Raw genomic sequence first — 22,969 nt, 5'->3', positions numbered from 1 at the left:
GTGGTGATTCTACAGTTGCTATGGTAACACACAAACAATAATACTTGATCTGTTGTGGCGATTCTACAGTTGCTATGGTAACAAGTTTTCACAAAGTTTTCTGCAACTATATGGTATATTATACTACAATACTCTAGTTTACTGTAGTAAAAACTACCATATACCAGTATACTACCACATTTAATACAGTTTATCTTTTCACTATAGTTAATACTGCAGTATGCTGCAGCATTATATATCAAAGTGTTTTGATGCTGTGTTATATACAGTATAATACACTTTGTTCAAGTATGGTATCTACTTATATTTACTACTGTACATTACTTTAGTATCTCATATATATATATATATATATATATATATATATATATATATATATATATATATATATATATATATATGATATCAAAATTATTCGCCTCCCTGTTTATTTTTTCCCCTATTTCTGATTAACGGAGAGCAGATTTTCTCAACACATTTCTAATCATAATAGTGTTAATAGCTCATCTCTAATAACTGATTTATTTTCTCTTCATGATGACAGTAAATAATATTGTACTTGATATTCTTCAAGACACTTCTATACAGCTTAAAGTGACATTTAAAGGCTTCACTAGGGTAATTAGGGTAACTAGGCAGGTTAGGGTAATTAGGCAAGTTATTATTACTATATAAGGATAATGATGGTTTGTTCTGTAGACTATCGAAAAAAAATAAGAAAAAATTTTTCTTAAAATGGTGTTTAGAAAATTAAAAACTACTTTTATTCTAGCCGAAATAAAACAAATAAGACTTTCTCCAGAAGAAAAAAATATTATCAGACATACTGTGAACATTTCCTGAATCTGTTCAACATCATTTGTGAAAAATTTAATTAAAAAAACTAAAATTATATATATATATATATATATAGTTTTATGTGAATTAAGAATAAAAAGTCAAAAACAGACATTCTAAAACAATTGTCTTCCTCTCACCAGGCAGATTTCTGTTCTTGTTTGAAGCAACAACAACAAATCAACCAATCATTAAAAATAAGACAAATCTATGAATCATACATTTTAAGCAACTGAAACATTACTAAATATCTTTAGTTATTTTGCTTTTCAATTTATTTTTGATTTATGAATGTTTAGATATTTCTACTAGACAACAAGACAAAAATACAACCTTTTATAATACGGGTTTTTATTAATTTATTATTTTGTGAACTACATGATGACATTGAGTTTAAACTTACAGCCAAGATGTGGCTTAAAAACACACATTTACATCTAAACAAACCCAATCCGTAACGCTTCATTCTTGGAAACCCAAAAGTGTTTAAAGTGACTTTAGGACACAAGCTAATTAGTGTCCAATGGACTCTGTCGTTTAATGACTAGTGACTAATGAACGAGAAGGACGATGTGACCCGCAGGCTAATGTGGAAACAATTAATGATTACTGCGCAATTATGACCTCAGCATGATTGACTAATGTAGCACGCAGTCAAACGCCACCTTCATCTGACAAGCACATTAAAAGCTGGAGCGCAAAAGAAAATCAACTGAAATCACTCTGAGGACCGAACAGTCAGTGTTTGGAGATTCATTTTATTGACAAAGCCATTGTTTAGTTTAATGTACTGATCAATTTTGAGATTTTCTATCAATTTGGCCTTTAAGGCACGTCTTATTTCAAACTAGAACATAAAAAGCCTCTAAAAACACACAATTAAAGAGCATTTCTCTATTCTACATTGTAAATAATAAAGAATTCAGGCAGAAATCACCACTTCAGCAGCACTTACACACACACACACACACACACACACACACACACACACACACACACACACACACACACACACACACACACACACACATACACACACACACACACACACACACCAAACTTTACACTTTATTAATGTCTATATTCTGATCACACACACCAAACTTTACACTTTATTAATGTCTATATTCTGATCACACACACCAAACTTTACACTTTATTAATGTCTATATTCTGATCACACACACCAAACTTTACACTTTTATTCTGTCTATATTCTGATGACACACACCAAACTTTACACTTTATTAATATCTATATTCTGATCACACACACCAAACTTAACACTTTATTAATGTCTATATTCTGATCACACACACCAAACTTTACACTTTTATTCTGTCTATATTCTGATGACACACACCAAACTTTACACTTTTATTAATGTCTATATTCTGATCACACACACCAAACTTTACACTTTTATACTGTCTATATTCTGATCACACACACCAAACTTTACACTTTTATTCTGTCTATATTCTGATCACACACACCAAACTTTACACTTTTATTAATGTCTATATTCTGATCACACACTCCAAACTTTACACTTTATTAATGTCTATATTCTGATCACACACACCAAACTTTACACTTTATTAATGTCTATATTCTGATCACACACACCAAACTTTACACTTTATTAATGTCTATATTTTGATCACACACACCAAACTTTACACTTTTATTAATGTCTATATTCTGATCACACACACCAAACTTTACACTGTTATTAATGTCTATATTCTGATCAGACACCAAACTTTACATTTTTATTAATGTCTATATTCTGATCACACACACCAAACTTTACACTTTATTAAAGTCTATATTCTGATGACACACACCAAACTTTACACTTTTATTCTGTCTATATTCTGATGACACACACCAAACTTTACACTTTATTAATGTCTATATTCTGATCACACACACCAAACTTTACACTTTATTAATGTCTATATTCTGATCACACACACCAAACTTTACACTTTATTAATGTCTATATTCTGATCACACACACCAAACTTTACACTTTATTAATGTCTATATTCTGATCACACACACCAAACTTTACACTTTATTAATGTCTATATTCTGATCACACACACCAAACTTTACACTTTATTAATGTCTATATTCTGATCACACACACCAAACTTTACACTTTTATTCTGTCTATATTCTGATGACACACACCAAACTTTACACTTTTATTAATGTCTATATTCTGATCACACACACCAAACTTTACACTTTTATTCTGTCTATATTCTGATCACACACACCAAACTTTACACTTTTATTAATGTCTATATTCTGATCACACACACCAAACTTTACACTTTTATTCTGTCTATATTCTGATGACACACACCAAACTTTACACTTTTATTAATGTCTATATTCTGATCACACACACCAAACTTTACACTTTTATTCTGTCTATATTCTGATCACACACACCAAACTTTACACTTTTATTCTGTCTATATTCTGATCACACACACCAAACTTTACACTTTTATTAATGTCTATATTCTGATCACACACACCAAACTTTACACTTTATTAATGTCTATATTCTGATCACACACACCAAACTTTACACTTTTATTCTGTCTATATTCTGATCACACACACCAAACTTTACACTTTTATTAATGTCTATATTCTGATCACACACACCAAACTTTACACTTTTATTAATGTCTATATTCTGATCACACACACCAAACTTTACACTTTATTAATGTCTATATTCTGATCACACACACCAAACTTTACACTTTTATTAATGTCTATATTCTGATCACACACACCAAACTTTACACTTTTATTAATGTCTATATTCTGATCACACACACCAAACTTTACACTTTTATTAATGTCTATATTCTGATCACACACACCAAACTTTACACTTTATTAATGTCTATATTCTGATCACACACACCAAACTTTACACTTTTATTCTGTCTATATTCTGATGACACACACCAAACTTTACACTTTTATTAATGTCTATATTCTGATCACACACACCAAACTTTACACTTTTATTCTGTCTATATTCTGATGACACACACCAAACTTTACACTTTTATTAATGTCTATATTCTGATCACACACACCAAACTTTACACTTTATTAATGTCTATATTCTGATCACATACACCAAACTTTACACTTTATTAATATCTATATTCTGATCACACACACCAAACTTTACACTTTATTAATGTCTATATTCTGATCACACACACCAAACTTTACACTTTTATTCTGTCTATATTCTGATGACACACACCAAACTTTACACTTTTATTAATGTCTATATTCTGATCACACACACCAAACTTTACACTTTTATACTGTCTATATTCTGATCACACACACCAAACTTTACACTTTTATTCTGTCTATATTCTGATCACACACACCAAACTTTACACTTTTATTAATGTCTATATTCTGATCACACACTCCAAACTTTACACTTTATTAATGTCTATATTCTGATCACACACACCAAACTTTACACTTTATTAATGTCTATATTCTAATCACACACACCAAACTTTACACTTTATTAATGTCTATATTTTGATCACACACACCAAACTTTACACTTTTATTAATGTCTATATTCTGATCACACACACCAAACTTTACACTGTTATTAATGTCTATATTCTGATCAGACACCAAACTTTACATTTTTATTAATGTCTATATTCTGATCACACACACCAAACTTTACACTTTATTAAAGTCTATATTCTGATGACACACACCAAACTTTACACTTTTATTCTGTCTATATTCTGATGACACACACCAAACTTTACACTTTATTAATGTCTATATTCTGATCACACACACCAAACTTTACACTTTTATTCTGTCTATATTCTGATCACACACACCAAACTTTACACTTTTATTCTGTCTATATTCTGATCACACACACCAAACTTTACACTTTTATTCTGTCTATATTCTGATCACACACACCAAACTTTACACTTTTATTAATGTCTATATTCTGATCACACGCACCAAACTTTACACTTTATTAATGTCTATATTCTGATCACACACACCAAACTTTACACTTTATTAATGTCTATATTCTGATCACACACACCAAACTTTACACTTTTATTCTGTCTATATTCTGATCACACACACCAAACTTTACACTTTTATTCTGTCTATATTCTGATCACACACACCAAACTTTACACTTTTATTCTGTCTATATTCTGATCACACACACCAAACTTTACACTTTTATTAATGTCTATATTCTAATCACACACACCAAACTTTACACTTTTATTCTGTCTATATTCTGATCACACACACCAAACTTTACACTTTATTAATCTCTATATTCTGATCACACGCACCAAACTTTACACTTTTATTAATGTCTATATTCTGATCACACACACCAAACTTTACACTTTATTAATGTCTATATTCTGATCACACACACCAAACTTTACACTTTTATTCTGTCTATATTCTGATCACACACACCAAACTTTACACTTTTATTCTGTCTATATTCTGATCACACACACCAAACTTTACACTTTTATTCTGTCTATATTCTGATCACACACACCAAACTTTACACTTTTATTAATGTCTATATTCTGATCACACGCACCAAACTTTACACTTTATTAATGTCTATATTCTGATCACACGCACCAAACTTTACACTTTTATTAATGTCTATATTCTGATCACACACACCAAACTTTACACTTTTATTTATGTCTATATTCTGATCACACACACCAAACTTTACACTTTATTAATGTCTATATTCTGATCACACACACCAAACTTTACACTTTTATTAATGTCTATATTCTGATCACACGCACCAAACTTTACACTTTTATTAATGTCTATATTCTGATCACACACACCAAACTTTACACTTTTATTCTGTCTATATTCTGATCACACACACCAAACTTTACACTTTTATTCTGTCTATATTCTGATCACACACACCAAACTTTACACTTTTATTAATGTTTATATTCTGATCACACACACCAAACTTTACACTTTATTAATGTCTATATTCTGATCACACGCACCAAACTTTACACTTTATTAATGTCTATATTCTGATCACACGCACCAAACTTTACACTTTATTATTGTCTATATTCTGATCACACACACCAAACTTTACACTTTTATTAATGTCTATATTCTGATCACACACACCAAACTTTACACTTTTATTAATGTTTATATTCTGATCACACACACCAAACTTTACACTTTTATTAATGTCTATATTCTGATCACACACACCAAACTTTACACTTTTATTAATGTCTATATTCTGATCACACACACCAAACTTTACACTTTTATTAATGTTTATATTCTGATCACACACACCAAACTTTACACTTTTATTAATGTCTATATTCTGATCACACACACCAAACTTTACACTTTATTAATGTCTATATTCTGATCACACACACCAAACTTTACACTTTATTAATGTCTATATTCTGATCACACACACCAAACTTTACACTTTATTAATGTCTATATTCTGATCACACACACCAAACTTTACACTTTTATTCTGTCTATATTCTGATCACACACACCAAACTTTACACTTTTATTAATGTCTATATTCTGATCACACACACCAAACTTTACACTTTTATTAACATTTATACACTGATCACACACACCAAACTTTACACTTTTATTAATCTCTGTATTCGTTATTCATTTATTTATGAGAAAATGTGCCCCGGGAAAACTATTTGAGACTGTCAATAATGAACTCAGCGCCCTCTAGTGGATTTGTAAAAACAAAAACTGAAAGAAAAAGAGTAGTCCAGGGTACATATTTGTCAGTTCTAAAAAATCTAGCCCTGTGCACATATTTCATTTGTTTTTACCTTTAAGTCACTTTAGATAACGCATCTGTTGTATGATTAAATGTAAATATAAGCTCTCTTTTTGTCTTCCTCAGTTCAGAAAGTGTCTGGTTCAGCTCTTGAGTTGCAGTAAAGTGACTGTGGTGGAAGGAAATAATAATCAGACGACCGAACGTGCCGGCATGACCAGCGGGAGCAACACTGGAGAGATGTCTGCCATCGCCGCTCGCGTCTCCGTCCCGAAAACAGAGGAAAATCCTGGAGACCGCAGCACTTTCAGCCACATCCCCATACCTGAGAACAAAGTGTGTCCCATGTGAAAACACTAATGCAGAGTCTTCATCTCAGTGCTTTTCAGTCTCTTCTGAATGTAGGTGTCATCAAACTCATATAGCGGCATGACTGCACATACATGCTTTTCTTACTTAGAGTTTTTGTCTGGTTTCTAGTCCAAATATCTCAAAATACACAAGTCAAGAAGCGTTTTCTAGACAAGCAATAAAATATTGTCTTGTTTTCAGGAATAATAATCAATAACAGTTGTTTTCAGAGTCGCTATTAAGGTTTTTCTTTTTCTACACCTGGTGCACTAAGGCGCAAGACATGCTTGACACGATTCTTTGCTATTTTCTGACCAGCGCAACCCTATATTTCATGTTTTGCATCATGTTAAAATAGCAAATCCATTTGCTGCACTCTGTGGACTCAAGTGTGTGCTGGTCTATAGAGGAGGTGTGTTAAGGCGCATTGTTGGAGTGTTGCTATGTTGAGGAACTGAAATAAACCGCACCATTGACCAACTAAGTGAAGATTATTCATAAACTAATTTCGAGAAGATCACGTGCTTATGATTGACACGGCTGGCCCCAAGTCAAGCTAATGTACGAACCACCAATCAGACTACTTCTAACCAAGTATAAATAACCAAACACCTTACCTTAAGTCATCTTCGTCTTGAAAAATCCCTTCTTCCACCCCTTCGCCTCCTCCTTTGTCTATGGCGGCCCAGTGGCTAGCACTGCAAAATGCCTCCGGTTCGGGCATCTACCCAAACGGTCAGCATTTTCGTGTGGAGTTCATGTTCTCCCCATGCTTGCGTGGGTTTTCCCCGGGTCCTCCGGTTTCCTCCCACACTCTCAAAAACATGACACTTAAGTAAATTGACTAAACCAAATTAGCACCAAATTCGATTCAATTCTGTCAGCAACGCATCACCTTAGCAACCCTCACGCAGCAGGAGAGACGGGGGTTCTCGAGATCTACCCGAGCTCAAACTCCCCTCTCGCCCTGCAACGGGAGGAAGCCCCGGGCTCGAGGCTCTCATGAGCTCGGGGCTCTCTCCAGGGACAGCATGCCAAACTAGCTTATCAGCAATCGTCAGCTAAGTGTGAACTTTGAAAAGCTGCTCTAAAGTCCAGCAGAGCGCGTTAGTTATGCAACTCTGCAGGTCCAAATGCTGAATACACACAGGATGAACGGCAACACACACATATCTCTACAGATGAAAACAATTAAAGGATTAAAATGATCCAGAAATGATGATTTTCTCCATCAGTATAAACACACTGCCTCCATGCCTTCTTCACCTTGGGGTTTTGGAGACGTCTGCATCAGCATATGTGGATAAGAACAGGACGTGTGTTTGGATATTACTCAGTTTTCTGACCACACTTCATTATTATTGTTCATTTATTCCTTTGCTGGAGATTAGAACTGAATTTAGAAATAGTTTTGAAGCAAATCTTTGCGCTTAACAAAGGAGCTTAAAGATGTGGGCTAATGGATGTGTTCGGTGGAGAGAGGTTCCACCGTTTCACTCCACCAAAGTAAAGGAGTAGAGTAAAGAGAAAGTGAAGAGGCTGAATGGAGGAGGCTCGTTCTTTATCCTCGTGCTGCAGATGCTCTGATTAACTGTGTTCTCCCTAGTGAAGCGTTCAGTTTTTACACACAAGAGTCGCCATGTAAATTGCAAATGCACCATGACGCAATGCAACTTAAAGGGAATGTGAGACGAGTCTCTGATTGGTTTAATGCAGGTTATGCTCAAAACACAGCCAGAACTCATCAAGAGAATCAGCACAGCCCTGTTAGACCATGCACCAGGCGCAGAGTGGATTTGTCCATCCTAAAAATAGCAAAAGTGGATTCAGACACAACCTTAATGCTTTTTTGCCATGAGCTTTAGACTTTGCGCCTAGATCATTAAAATAGAGCCCGTAATCTAGTTTTTCCTTTTGACATAAGATTTTTGATTTGTTTACCCTTATTGGCAGATTATTTAGCTTGTTTAAAGGAAAAACTATGGTGGCAGAGAGTAAAATACATGCAACTAAAATAAAAAACACCAGCAAATAAAGGAAAGGTCTCGACACCATTGCAAACCCCCACAAAGCAATCAAATTAAGAAAACACACTGCATTTTCTCACAACACATGCAAAACACACAGAACACAATGGAAAGGATTCAAGGGGACCCTAAAGCGTGCCGAACCCAGCTGGGATTTGCTTATTGTGCCCTAATCATTGCTCAGTGAAGTTGTCTGTGATCTTTTTAATTACAGTTTTTTGTTTTGTTTATTTTTACATCCTGATTACACCAGTCCCTTGTCTTTTGTACAACCCCAAATCAGAAAAAGGAAAACACAAAGAAAAAAGAAAGTTTCTACATTTACTTTTGGCTTGTATTTCATTGCAGCAAACATTATTTAGTGTGTTCCCTGTGGTTTTTATTGTTTGGTAACACATACCAATGTTTGGTTCTTGCATCACATTTAAAAAAAAGTCTGAACAGTAAAGCATTCACCACTTTGTAATGTTGCCGTTTCTTTTCACATCAATTAAAAACGTGTAGGGAAAGAAGACACCAAGTGATGAAGTCTTACAGATGTAATTTTGTCCCATTCTTCCTGCAAACAAGTATTAGGGTGAGCAACTGTACGGAGTCTTCATAATGCACTAGACATTCTCTATTGGAGACAGGTCGGGACTGCAGGCAGGCCAGTCCAGTACCTGTATCCACATTCTCCGCACCCAGGACTTTGTAATGTGTAGAGGATGTGGTCTTGTTGAAATATGCCTGGGCGTCCCTAGAAAAGAAGGCAGCACATTGTGCACCAAAATCTCTGAAGTTCAAGTTACCTTTGCTGATTTGGGGTTAACAATAATGTAAACAGGCAGCTCCATCACGTTTATTAGTTCCCCTTAAACATTTCTGTTGTGCTCCGTGTGTTTGAAATCATATTTGTCAAATGAAGATGAAGATCTTCTCTTGTTTGCTGGTATTTTTTGTAATTGCATGCGTTTTCTTATATTTCAGTGCATTAAGCTCTCTCGGCCACTGTAAAAAAACTCACAGAGTTTTGACTATTTCTTAAAACAGGACAATATTTTTTGCTTGTCTAAAAAATGCTTCTGGATTTAAGAGTTTTGAGATATTTGGACTGGAATCCAGATAAAAACACTGAGTAAGAAAGGATTTTTTGCATTGTGATCCTGCATTTGTGTGTCACAGACTGACAAACATTACAAAACATCAGCATACAGTGTTGGGGATGAAATGGTAAACCTGCAAAAAACTAAATGTCGTGAGTAGTTCACTATAATGTGCACTAATAAGAGAAGGTGGCAGATTACAATGAGGATGGACACTGATTTATATACACAATATTTCTTTATTTTTTGCACAAAATTTGGCCACAGAAGATTAATCTGCAATACACTTTTATATTTAATCCAGCATTTACATAAATATAATGCATTACAAAAGGATGTACATTATAATTTTCATAAATAATGGTAATAAAAACATTCAATTATGTTTGTAAGTTAACTTTTAAATTACAGCTATAATAGTTTAAGCGTTTTTTTTCTGTGTAGAGATAAATAGATTAGTTGAGGTTTAAAATTAAGACATATGTGCTCACACACGCACAAACACACACATAAGCATGTGTTTATAGCAATTATTATACTCATACACTGTTTTATTCACATGCTACAGTAGCATAATGTGATTAATTGTAATAATGAAATTAACATAATACATGTTTAACTTAAATAAACCTGAAATACTGTCGTTATTGTAATACTTTATTATAGGTGATGATGACCTCATAAATTAAATTCATATTTTATAAGTCAACAAAAGATGAGAAATGCACCTCAACAAGAGCATTTGGTGTTTTTAATGTATCTAAATCAAGCATGCAACAAAGCATCAAGGACAAAATGGTTATTAAAGATGCTGATGCTTGCTGGGATATATATATATATATATATATATATATATATATATATATATATATATATATATATATATAAAGAGATAGTTCACCAAAATGTTTAATGTATTTACTGTTTACTCTTCCTCTGGCGTTTCCAAACATCATTAAATGTCTTTCTTCTGTTAAACACAAAAGAAGATATTTTGAAGAATGCTGCAAACCTGTAACCATTAGCTTTCATAGGAGGAAAACCATACACTATGGAGGTAAATTGTACAGGTTCTCAATATTCTTCAAACTATCTTCTTTTGTGGTTAACAGAATACAGAAACTCATAAAGGGTGAATAAATAAAGACAGAATTGAAAGTTTTGGGTGACTGACCCTTTAATCGAGTTGCACTTTGGTCATTTTGGAATCTTTAATATAGTATGATTTGGAACACATTCTATTTTCAAATACTATTTAGGGCGGATAGTATGCAAATCTAGACGCTGCACTAACAACCAGCATTTAATTAACAACTGTTTCCATCTGCCGTTATTCACGTTAAACACCATCTAAAACCACTTCTAGCAAGCATTAATACTGTATATGTATGTATGTATATATATATATATATATATATATATATATATATATATATATATATATATATATATATATATATATATATATATACATAATTTTATTTATTTATTTATTTATTTATTTTGCAAATTACATTTTTATTCATAAATTTGTCATTTCTGTCACATGTTTCTCATGCAATACTTTAAAATGTGCATGGCTGAAGGAAACCCAGCTAGTGTTCATATAAACCTGTTAAATTCTCCTATCAAACACGAGGATCCATTGATTATGCATTATATTTATGTAAAATTTTATTCAATTACTCACTCACTCACTCACTCACTCATTGTCCTTCAGCTTAGTCCCTGATTTGTCAGAGGTGGCCACAGCAGAATGAACCACCAATTACTCGGGAATATGTTTTATGTGGCGGATGCCCACAGCCCAGCACTGGGGAACTAATTAATTACTTATATTTAATTATTGTTTATTCGGCTGAAATCTGAATGTGCTTTTATTTCTTTTCGGCTGACTCAGATGGTCTGACTGAGTTAGTTCTGTTCTTTATAATCATTTTTTGTGGGTGGGATCAGTGCTACTGCTAAGGATGCATTTAATTGATTGAAAATTACAGTAATTATGTTCTTAATATAAAAGATAAATACTGTAAATGCTGTTTTGAGATTTTTATTAATCAAAGAAATAATATTAATAATAATCATAATAATATAATAGTAATAATAATCATCATAATCATATTAAATAATAACAATCAAGATAAAATTACAACAACAACAACAACAACAACAACAATAATAATAAAACTAATTGTTATAATAATAATAATAATAATAATAATAATAATAATAATCAAGTCTTCCACCAAGTCTTCAAACATAGATAATAATCATTAACATTTCTTAATCATTAAATCCTCATATTATAGTGATTTCTGCAGGATCCTGAACACTGTAGACTGGAGTAATGATGCTGAAAATACAGATTTACATCACGAAAATAAATTATGTTTGACTAAAGACTCATAAACAACACAGCTAATTTAACTTCTAATAATGTTACACATTGTTCTTCTGTATGTTGATCAGTTGATTGCAGCCCTGCTGAGCAGAGGAGACGTGTGATGTTAAACATGTTTATTTTCTGTCACTCTTCTAAAAGTGTGTGTGAGCTGAAGAAACGTTCACAAACAGAGCAGTGTGAATATGAACAGAAGCGTCTCGCATCAGTTTATTGACTGTTTACTGACGAAAGCACTGAGAAGTAGGACATTCAGACACACACACACACACACACACACACACACACACACACACACACAGCCCTATGCTAAAACACACATTCATCCACTCAAACAAAAACTCACACACAAATTAACACACACACACACACACACACTAACACACAGAGTACAACACAGACCCAAAAGCGCTTAAACACACTCACACATTTATGCACACACATACAAACCCACACTCAATCACACAAACACACTCAACCATACCACTACACACTAAAACACACACACATACAGAGACACGCACACAAACACACACATATAGCACTACACTCAAACTTACACACACTCATTCACTTATACACAGACAAACACTAAAACTCACACACAAATTAACACACACATAGTAAAACACAGACCCTGAAGTGCACTCACACATACATGCACACATATTCACACCCACACTCATTCACACAAACACACTCACACATACCACTACACACTAAGACACACACACAAGCACACAAACAGACTAACACACACTTACACATACAAGCACACAAACATCTGCACATACATGCACAAAAACACACGCACACAGTAAAACAGAGTAAAACACAGTCACAAGCACATAAAGAATCTCACACATACTACTACACACTAAAAGACACACACACACACACACATACTCATAAGCACACAAATACGCTTATACACGTACACACACATGCACAATAAAACACAAACTCATCCACGCACACACACACACACACACACGCACACTATTCACAGTTCATTTATGCGCAACTATTCAGAATGCGTCTGCCTGCAAAATGTACATTAATGATTTCATGTGTTCAGACGATCACTGAAGGAAATAAAGATGCTTTCAGATATGCAGAAGCTCATTTGAGTTCCTCAAGGATTAATTAATAAAGAACAGATTAATGATAACAATTAGACTAATAAGAGTAAAATGCAGGTGTTGTTCAGTACAGCCTTAAACTCAAAGCACAACTGTAGAAACTCTGTGTGTGTGTGTCTGTGTGTGTGTGTGTGTGTGTGTGTGTGTGTGTTTCTGCTTCATGTGTCTGTCATCGAGTTCTGTTATTATTATTAATCATCATAATAAACAGGTGTGTGTGTGTGTGTGTGTGTGTGTGTGTGTGTGTGTGTGTGTGTGTGTGTGTGTGTGTGTGTGTGTGTGTGTGTGTGTTAAATCTCCACAGTTTTTAGTGTGTTGTTCTGCTGCATGTTGTACTTCAGATAAGATCCTTCAGAAGCACTCGCTGTCCATGGAAATCTCCTCTGTTGCATCAAAATAAAAAGATTTTAGTGACTTTAATGGTAAATGTTTCTGCTCTTATGATTTACACTGTAAAGATGTAAACCCGGGCTCATTGTGGAAACGTAGCCCCGCGGACGTTTTTGCGGACCGCGAGATACGTCCCGGGAGGTACGTATTTCGAGCGTTTTTTGTTTCGTTTCGCGAGAGGCCGCTGTGCGCACTTTTTCACGTCTCGGGCGCCTCTCGGGAGCGCGCGCCGTTCGCCCGTGCTGTTCTCACACGAAAAGCAGCGGGATCGGCCGACCCGGCCACCCCTCCTCTTCCTCCTCCTCCTTCCCTAAACCTGAGCGACGGTTTGCAAAAGCCGTGCAGGAAAAAAAAAAGCAATAGCCCTCGTCCTCGTCTTCGACCGCGTTTTCGGATTCCGCCGCGTTCTCGCCCTTATTTTTCGGGTTCTGTTTTTCATCTTACCTGATTTCTGGAACTGCTCTTCCCTGGACTCGATCCCGGTCGTCGTCCCCGCGGCCGGCTCCTCCTCCTCCGGGGCCTCCGCTCCGCCGACGCAACGCTGTGAACTAAGCGGACAAACTGGTTGCATCGGGAAAGCCCTCCACTCGGAGGCGAGCCGTCGGCCGGCGAGCGCGAAGAGGAGGAGCGGAGTGGCGCCACACCGCCCCGCAGCGTTCGCTCGAGAAAAACTAAACGCGTTCGTACGCACCACTGGCCACGTAAATCGCGGTCTCCAGAAACATCCGCGGGGCTACGTTTCCAGAATGAGCTTGGGTTGAACGATGTCTGTTTATGAAGAGTTTCTGTTTATTTGTGTTGTGAATTGCATTATGGGATGTTGATCTCTGCTCTGTCCACTTCTGAGGTAGAGTCTAGATCAGATATGCGGCCGGCCGGAAGTGTGATATGCACATCAATAAAGCAGCATTTCTATGACACTGTATAGCAATAACTAATGTTTTTACAGTGCTGTGACGGCTGGGTTTAGGGTTGGGGTGGGGGTAGACGTTACAATTTTTATTTGGGTAATTTAATAGATAATAGTTAGCATAAGTGAGGTTTATTCATAAACTAATTTCAAGAGGATCACATGCTTATGATTTATCACGTCCGGTCCCGTATTTGCTAATCACTATCTTCCAATCATATGAGCCCTACGCTACTATGAATAACCACAGTTTCCAGCTCATTTTATCTTCATTAGGAGGAAACCCCCTTTTCCTCCCCTTTTCTCCTCCTTTACCTCTGATTGAGCGGTACGGCGGCCCAGTGGTTAGCACTGCGAGCCCCACAGCAAGAACACTGCCGGCCCTGGTCCCTTAGGGTCGGTGGGCGTTTCTGTGAGGAGTTTGTATGTTCTCCCTGTGTCCGTGTGGGTTTTCCCTGGGTTCTCCGGTTCCTCCCACCATCCAAAGACATTCAACACGTATAACAATTAAGCATTTATCTAACCCAGGGGTGGGCAAGCTCAGTCCTGGAGGGTCGGTGTCCTGCTCAGTTTAGCTCCTACTCTAATCAAACACACCTGCTTGTAGATTTCTAGTGATCTTGAAGACACTGATTGGCCTGTTCAGGTGTTTTTGATTAGAGTTGGAGCTAAACTATACAGGACACCGGCCCTCCAGGACCAAGTTTGCCCACCCCTGATCTAACCTCTCTGTTCTCTTAGCTACCGCTAAGTTCTGAGATCCACCGAGCTCAGGCTCCCCTCTCGCTCTGCCAACGGGAGGAAGCCCCAGGCTCGAGGATCCCTTGAGCTCGGGGCTCTCTCCCAAGACAGCATGCCAAACAAGCTTTTATAAATCATCAGCTAAGTGTGAACTCTTGAAATAATACTTAGTACAAGTACTGCTTTTACACTACTGAGGGTTGGTTTAGGGTTGAAGTGGGGGTAGACGGTAATAAAATACAGTAAATGGGAAATTTAATAAATACTATAAACCATTACTGTTAACTTCCGACTACAACCCACTTCTGATGTTGACAATTCAACTCTACAGTTTAACAAAGTGACTTTTATTGACAGTTAATTGACTTTCAATTGACATGTTTGAGAAATAATCAACTCAATCTCACAGCAATTCGTAACTTTTTGATTTAGTGGCTAATTCTTATGAATTCATACGATCTAATTCCTACACTTCATTTGCTCATCACCCAATGACGGTTGGGGTTAGGGGTGGGGTTGGGTGCCACGCCTCCTTTTTAAAATCGTACTTTTTCGTACGACTGATCTTGCATGAATTTGTATGAATTAGCCACTAAACTGACAAAACGTGAAAGACTTCTGTTTCCTCGTGAGATCAGGCTGGAAATAATATCTCGAGAAATAAGTCTGTACAATAACAGAAAATGTGCTGCAGGTTATTACAAGGTTATTGCCACAGTCATGTCACCCTGCAGCCCGAGAGCGGTTACTCACTCAAGCTGAGCAGGGCTGAGTGGGGTCAGTGTCTGGATTGGAGACCATATGGGAACACTAGGCTGCTGTTAGCAGTGGTGTTAGTGAGGCCAGCAGGGGGCGCTCAACCTGTGGTCTGTGTGAGTCCTAATGCCCCAGTATAGTGACGGGGACACTTTCTCTCAGTTTGGCCACTTTTTTTCTTGGTATTTTAAGTTTTCTTGTGAAATCTGCTTTTATTTTTCTGTAATGGTTTAAAAATGTTTGTCTCTGAATTATGAGTTTATAACTCAACATTTCAAGAGAGACAGAGTTTCTGAGTTTATATCTCAAAATTTAGACTTTTTTCTCTGGGAATTGGTTATTTAAATTTTCTTATTTTTCCCTTAAAAATCCAGAGTCCAAGTCTCAAATTTCAGACTTTTTCTCTATTTCTCAAAATTTCTCAATTGTGAAGTTTCTCTGAATTTGACTTTTCTTCTTCTTCTTCTTCTTCTTCTTCTGACATAATAAACTAAGAAACTAAGAAATCTACATCTAAAACTAATAAAAACTGACTGAATTTGAAAATAAAAAGTCAAAACTAAATAGAAACTAAAACTAATGAAAAATCCAAAACTATTATAACCTTGCTGAGTTTACATCTCATAATTTGGACTTTTGAGTTTTTTTTCTGAGACTTTTCTGAGTTTTTGCTTGCAAATCTGACTTTAGCTTTAAAAAGTTTACAACTTGCGATTTTGCCTTTTCATTATTCTCTTGAATTTCTCTGATTCACGACATTTTTTCCTGTTAATTCTGGTTAATGTTTCTGAGTTTACAACTTACAATTTTTGCAAGGCTTTTTCATTTTCCTTTACGGTTGAAAACTCAAACCTGTGTAGCGTTTTCTTTTCACAGTTCTGTCTTCTCATTCAGACCTCAAGATTCTGACTTTCCTTTTCTCTGAATTCTGAATTTCAACTTAAAATGAAAAATGGCGCAGTAGGTAGTGCTGTCGCCTCACAGCAAGAGGGTCGCTGGATCGCTGGTTTGAACCTCGGCTCAGTTGGTGTTTCTGTGTGGAGTTTGCATGTTCTCCCTGCTTTCGCATGGGTTTCTTCCGGTTTCCCCCACAGTCCAAACACATGCGGTACAGGTGAATTGGGTAGGCTAAATTGTCCGTAGTGTGTGTGTGAATGTGTGTGTGGATGTTTCCCAGAGATGGGTTGCGGCTGGAAGGGCATCTGCTGCGTAAAAACCATATAAGAAAAAAATATAAGTCTTTAAATGTAAATGTGAGCAGCATGGTGTAACAGTGATCAGCACTGTGGCCTCACAGCAAGAAGGTCGCTGGTTTGAGTCCTGGCTGGGTCAGTTGGTCTTTCGGTGTGGAGTTTGCATGTTCTCCTCATGTTGTACTCCCCGTAGTGTTTGAGTGTGTGTGTGTGTGTGTTTCCCAGTACTGGGTTGCAGCTGGAAGCGCGTCCACTGTATAAAACATATGCTGGAATAGTTGGTGGTTCATTCCGCTGTGTGGACCGCTGTTGAATAAAGGGACTAAGCCAAAGGATAATGACTAAATGAATGAATGTAAATGTTGCTGTGTGTACCTGCACAGTATTCAGAGTGTGTTTTTCCTCTGTGCTTCACACTGAATAAAAGAGAGCGACCCGCCGGGACGAAGAGCTCACACACGGCGATGATGATGAATTACACTGGACATTTCCAGCTCCAGCATCACACACACACACGCTCACCAGAGCAAACAGCCAATGAGAGTGAGATGATAGTTTGGAGACGGCGATTAATTCTAAGTGTAATTTACATGTTTATACAGAGTGCAGCACTTCCAGGGCTCATTTTGATTTATCAGGGTGAGAAAAGAGAAACACACACCTTCAGGATGATTAATGAGCTGCTGGAGTGCTTCGAGTATCCAGAGAGAGGCTTTAAAATGACTCTCAGCTCTTATATGGCTTTCTGGAGAGCTGCAAATAAGTCACGGGACATAAAGACTAACTCAAATAACATGCAAAATCCTTTAAACTCATGCATATTTATGAAAATGACAGACTTAATCTATGTTTGCATGTAAGCAATGATGTTAGGTACAAAATAAGGAGCGCAAAGTCAGATTAACAGTAATAAAAGAGAAATGTTGCACGCAATGAGGGTTACAAGCGAAAAATAAAATGCAAAATCCTTTAATCTCATGCATATTTATGAAAATTACAGACTTAATCTACTTTTGCATGTAATCAATTATGTCATGTACAAAATATGAAGCTCAAAGTCACATTTACAGTAATCAAAGAGAAGTGTTGCATTCAATAAATAATGTTACATCCAAATAAGGAAATGCAAAACACTTTAAAACATGCATAATTATGAAAATAAAAAACAAACTTTTTCATGTAATCAGTTCTGTACACATCAGGCATGTTTACAGTCATAAAAGAACTATTGCATGCAATAAATATTACATGCAAACACCTGTAATCTTATGCATATTTACATTTATGTGTGCATGCAATCAATAATTACTAAATATGCAACTCAAAGTCATGTTTACAGTAATAAGAGAACTACTAAATGCAATAAATATTACAAGCAAGAAGAAGACGCAAAAAAAAACTTTAATCGATTTCTGTAAACATGTTTGTAAAAATATGTACGTTTGCATGTATAATTGACAATGTATACAGTAAAGAGGTGTTGCATTTAAGAAATATCATAACATGCAAATAAGGACATGCAACAAAAACTTAAAATCATGCATATTCATGAAAATAAAAGACAATCTGCTTTTGCATGTAGCAAACATAAGAATTTTGCACAAAAATAATAAGTAAAAAAGTATCAATGTAAAATCCGTTACACATGCAAATGGATGAGACATCAACTCTTGTGAATAACTTTACATGCATTTTTAAAAATATAAAATCATCACAGACTTCTAATCTACCTTTGCATGTAATGTCATGTACAAAATGCGGAGCTCAAAGTCATATTTACTGTAATCAAAGAGAAATATTTGCATTCAATACATAATATTACATTTAAATAATGCAAAACTCTTTAAAACATGCTTATTTATGAAAATAAAAAACAAACTTTAGCTTGTAATCAATGTTATGTACACATCCTGCAAATCAGTCATGTTTATATTAATAAAAAAACTGTTGCATGCAAAAACATGTTATTACATGCACATAAGAAAATGCAAACACCTGTAATCTTATGCATATTTATGAAAACGTTTGCACTTAATCAATAATATATACAAAATATGCAACTTAATATGCAAAGCCATGTTTGCAGTAATAAAAGAGAACTATTGCATACAATTAATATTACATGCAAAAAAGAAAATGCAAAAAAAAAAATTATTGCATATATAAATATCTGTTTGCGTGTATAATTTATATATATATATATTTATATATATATATATATATATATATATATATATATATATATATATATATATATAAACAATACACACACACACACACACACACACACACACACACACACATATACATATATATATATATATATATATATATATATATATATATATATATATATATATATATATATATATATATATATATATATATATATATATATATATATATATATATATACATATATATATATATATATATATATATATATATATATATATATTTATATATATATATATATATATATATATATATATATATATATATATATATATATATATATATATATATATATATATATATATATATATATATAATGTTTTTAAAAAAATTTAAAACAGATTTTTTTGTAGCCGAAACAAAACAAATGAGACTTTTCCAGAAGAACAAATTTTATCAGACATACTGTGAAAATGTCCTAATATTTAAAAAAAAAAAAAAAGAAGAAAAAAATATTTCAAAGGGGGCTAAGAATTCTGACTTCAGCTGTATGTCTTAAATGTACAAAATATACAACTCAAAGTCATATTTACAGTAATGAGAGAAATGTTTCATGCAATAAATAACATGTAAATAAGAGTGCAGTAACTGTTATTGTCATGCATATCTATGATAGTAAGATGAATAAATGACAAATAATGTTGTGTAAATCAAGTGAAAAAATACTAAAATAAAATAATGTAATATGCAAATAAAGTGCCAAAACATTTAAACGCATAGTTATTTACAACATTAAAACAACTTTAGTGTTTTGCATGCGGCAAATATAAAATAAAATGCTAAAATTTTCATGCTTTGATGCATGATTATTAAATGCATTTATGATTACAAACAGATTTTTTTTTGCTTGCCTGCACTGGATAATTATACATGCTATTTATTATTGCTAAATACTTTGCATATGGATATTCAAAATAAAACAATGCATACATTATTTTATAAAGAACAAACAATGTTACATGCAAATTTTAAAATATAAAACTCATGCATATTTATCAGCCTAAAATTGCATTTGCATAAAATAAGTACAGTAGTTACATGCAAATAGTAAGAATGCTAAAACCATTAAACTCTTGCATATATATATATATATATATATATATATATATATATATATATATATATATATATATATATATATATATATATATATATATATATATATAAACACAAATTATTTAAATTTGGCATGAATTAAACAATGTTATAAATAATAAAGAGCAAGATCCTTTATACTTACACAATCCTAAAATAATAAAATTAACCTGTTCATAACATATAAGCAAATGATAAATGGTTACATATATAAAATATCTTTGCATATTACAAATATCTACTATGCAAAACTGACTTTTATGAAGGGTTGTGTGTGTCAGCAGTGTGTGAATATCTCCAGCCTCTAATGATAAACATTTATTAATTGTGTTTGTTCTAATCAGACTTGATGAGTGAAAGCCCCGCCCACTAGTGCCCATATCTCCATCTCATTAGCATAAACAGCAGCCCTGAGTGAGAAGCAGCCGTCTGTCCATTAGCCATTAGAGTGTTTGAGCTGCTGAAGATGATGTCAGCATAGACTAAGAGGATTATAGATGTGGAGTTTTAGATGAACAGCGACAGGAGTGACATAGACTGACAGAAGCATGAACACACACTCACACTGAAGCACACATGCACACCTGACCAGCACTCACAGCACTAGTCCTGCTTTCAATCTGCTAATGCATAGTTACTTGTAGCTCCGCCCTCTTCTGAAAAGAGCACAATCTCATTTGCATTTAAAGCGACAGTCACCAAAACACCACAATTCGGATTAAAGGCTGAAAGGGTCAGTTTCAGAGAGCTGGAGAACATCATCTGTGTGCTATTCTCAGCTCAAACTCAAACACTCACACTCTAGACACAGCAGAGACGCAGTTTACAGCTTGTGTAAAGGGGCAGGATGGGTCTCCTTCAATGAGAGTAGCAGGCCAGGACTCCTGCAGCTGATGTCAGTGTTTTGAGTTTTATGTCAGTGTGTAAAAGCTTGTCAGATCACACAGATGACAGATGGACTGTGTGATGCCCTCATCCTGAAAATAAAAACACCATCATCAAACACAGTGAAAATAAGCCTGACATGACATTAAATACAGGTCTCGTCAACACAAATAAACACGCTTCTGCTTGGCAGCGCATTAATTACTGCTGAAAGAGAGATCTTCAAAGCACACTGTCAACATGTGGAGCACATATTCATATAATAAAAGGCTATGATTGATTTCAGTGACGAGCGTGGTGTGATTATTAGTCTTTTTTCATGCCGTGAACACTGTAGATCTATCTGTGTATGAATAAATGAACACAGAACATATTACAACACATAACACAGAACCAGTTATTTGTAGTTATTAGAAATTAGTTAATAAATCTACTGTTAAAAAAATCTCTTAAAAGGGGATTTAAGTGACTTTGAACATGGTTGTTGCTGCCAGACGGGCTGCTCTGAGTATTTCAGAAACTGCTGATCTACTGGGATTTTCACGCACAACCATCTCTAGGCTTTACAGAGAATGCTCCGACAAAGAGGAAATATCCAGTGAGCGACAGTTCTGTGGGCGCAAATGCCTTGTTGATGAGGCCAGAGGTCAGAGGAGAATGGCCAGACTGGTTCCAGCTGATAGAAAGGCAACAGTAACTCAAATAAGCACTCGTTACAACCGAGCTCTGCAGAAGAGCATCTCTGAACACACAACACGTCCAACCTTGAGGCGGATGGGCTACAGCAGCAGAAGAGCACACCGGGTGCCGCTCCTGTCAGCTAAGAACAGGAAACTGAGGCTACAATTCACACAGACTCACCAAAACTGGACAATAGAAGATTGGAGAAACGTTGCTGCTCTGATGAGTCTCCATTTCTGCTCACACATTCAGATGCTCGGCTCACAATTTGGCCTCAACAACATGAAAGCATGGATCCATGATCTATCATGCTATCATGTCAATAT

At 35.0% G+C, this 22,969-nt stretch overlaps 2 protein-coding genes across 2 annotated transcripts in view; both read left to right on the top strand.

Moving 5' to 3' along the window:
• The window catches only part of valopa (vertebrate ancient long opsin a), a 26,372-nt gene extending 18,789 nt beyond the window's left edge, over nt 1-7,583 (top strand). Inside the window, 1 exon segment of the mRNA NM_131586.2 lies at nt 6,878-7,583. Within this exon segment, the coding sequence (NP_571661.1) occupies nt 6,878-7,102 (225 nt within the window). The 3' untranslated portion in view covers nt 7,103-7,583.
• Nucleotides 1-22,969, top strand: part of inpp5a (inositol polyphosphate-5-phosphatase A) — a 639,159-nt gene that overhangs the window by 303,397 nt on the left and 312,793 nt on the right. The gene's annotated exons all lie outside the window — the stretch shown is intronic.

The sequence above is a fragment of the Danio rerio genome, chromosome 13, assembly GCF_052040795.2.
Source record: "Danio rerio strain M-AB ecotype USA chromosome 13, GRCz13ab, whole genome shotgun sequence".
Taxonomy (NCBI): Eukaryota; Metazoa; Chordata; class Actinopteri; order Cypriniformes; family Danionidae; genus Danio; species Danio rerio.
The sequence above is the reverse complement of the archived record's forward strand: the minus strand, read 5'-3'. Positions and strand labels throughout refer to the sequence as shown.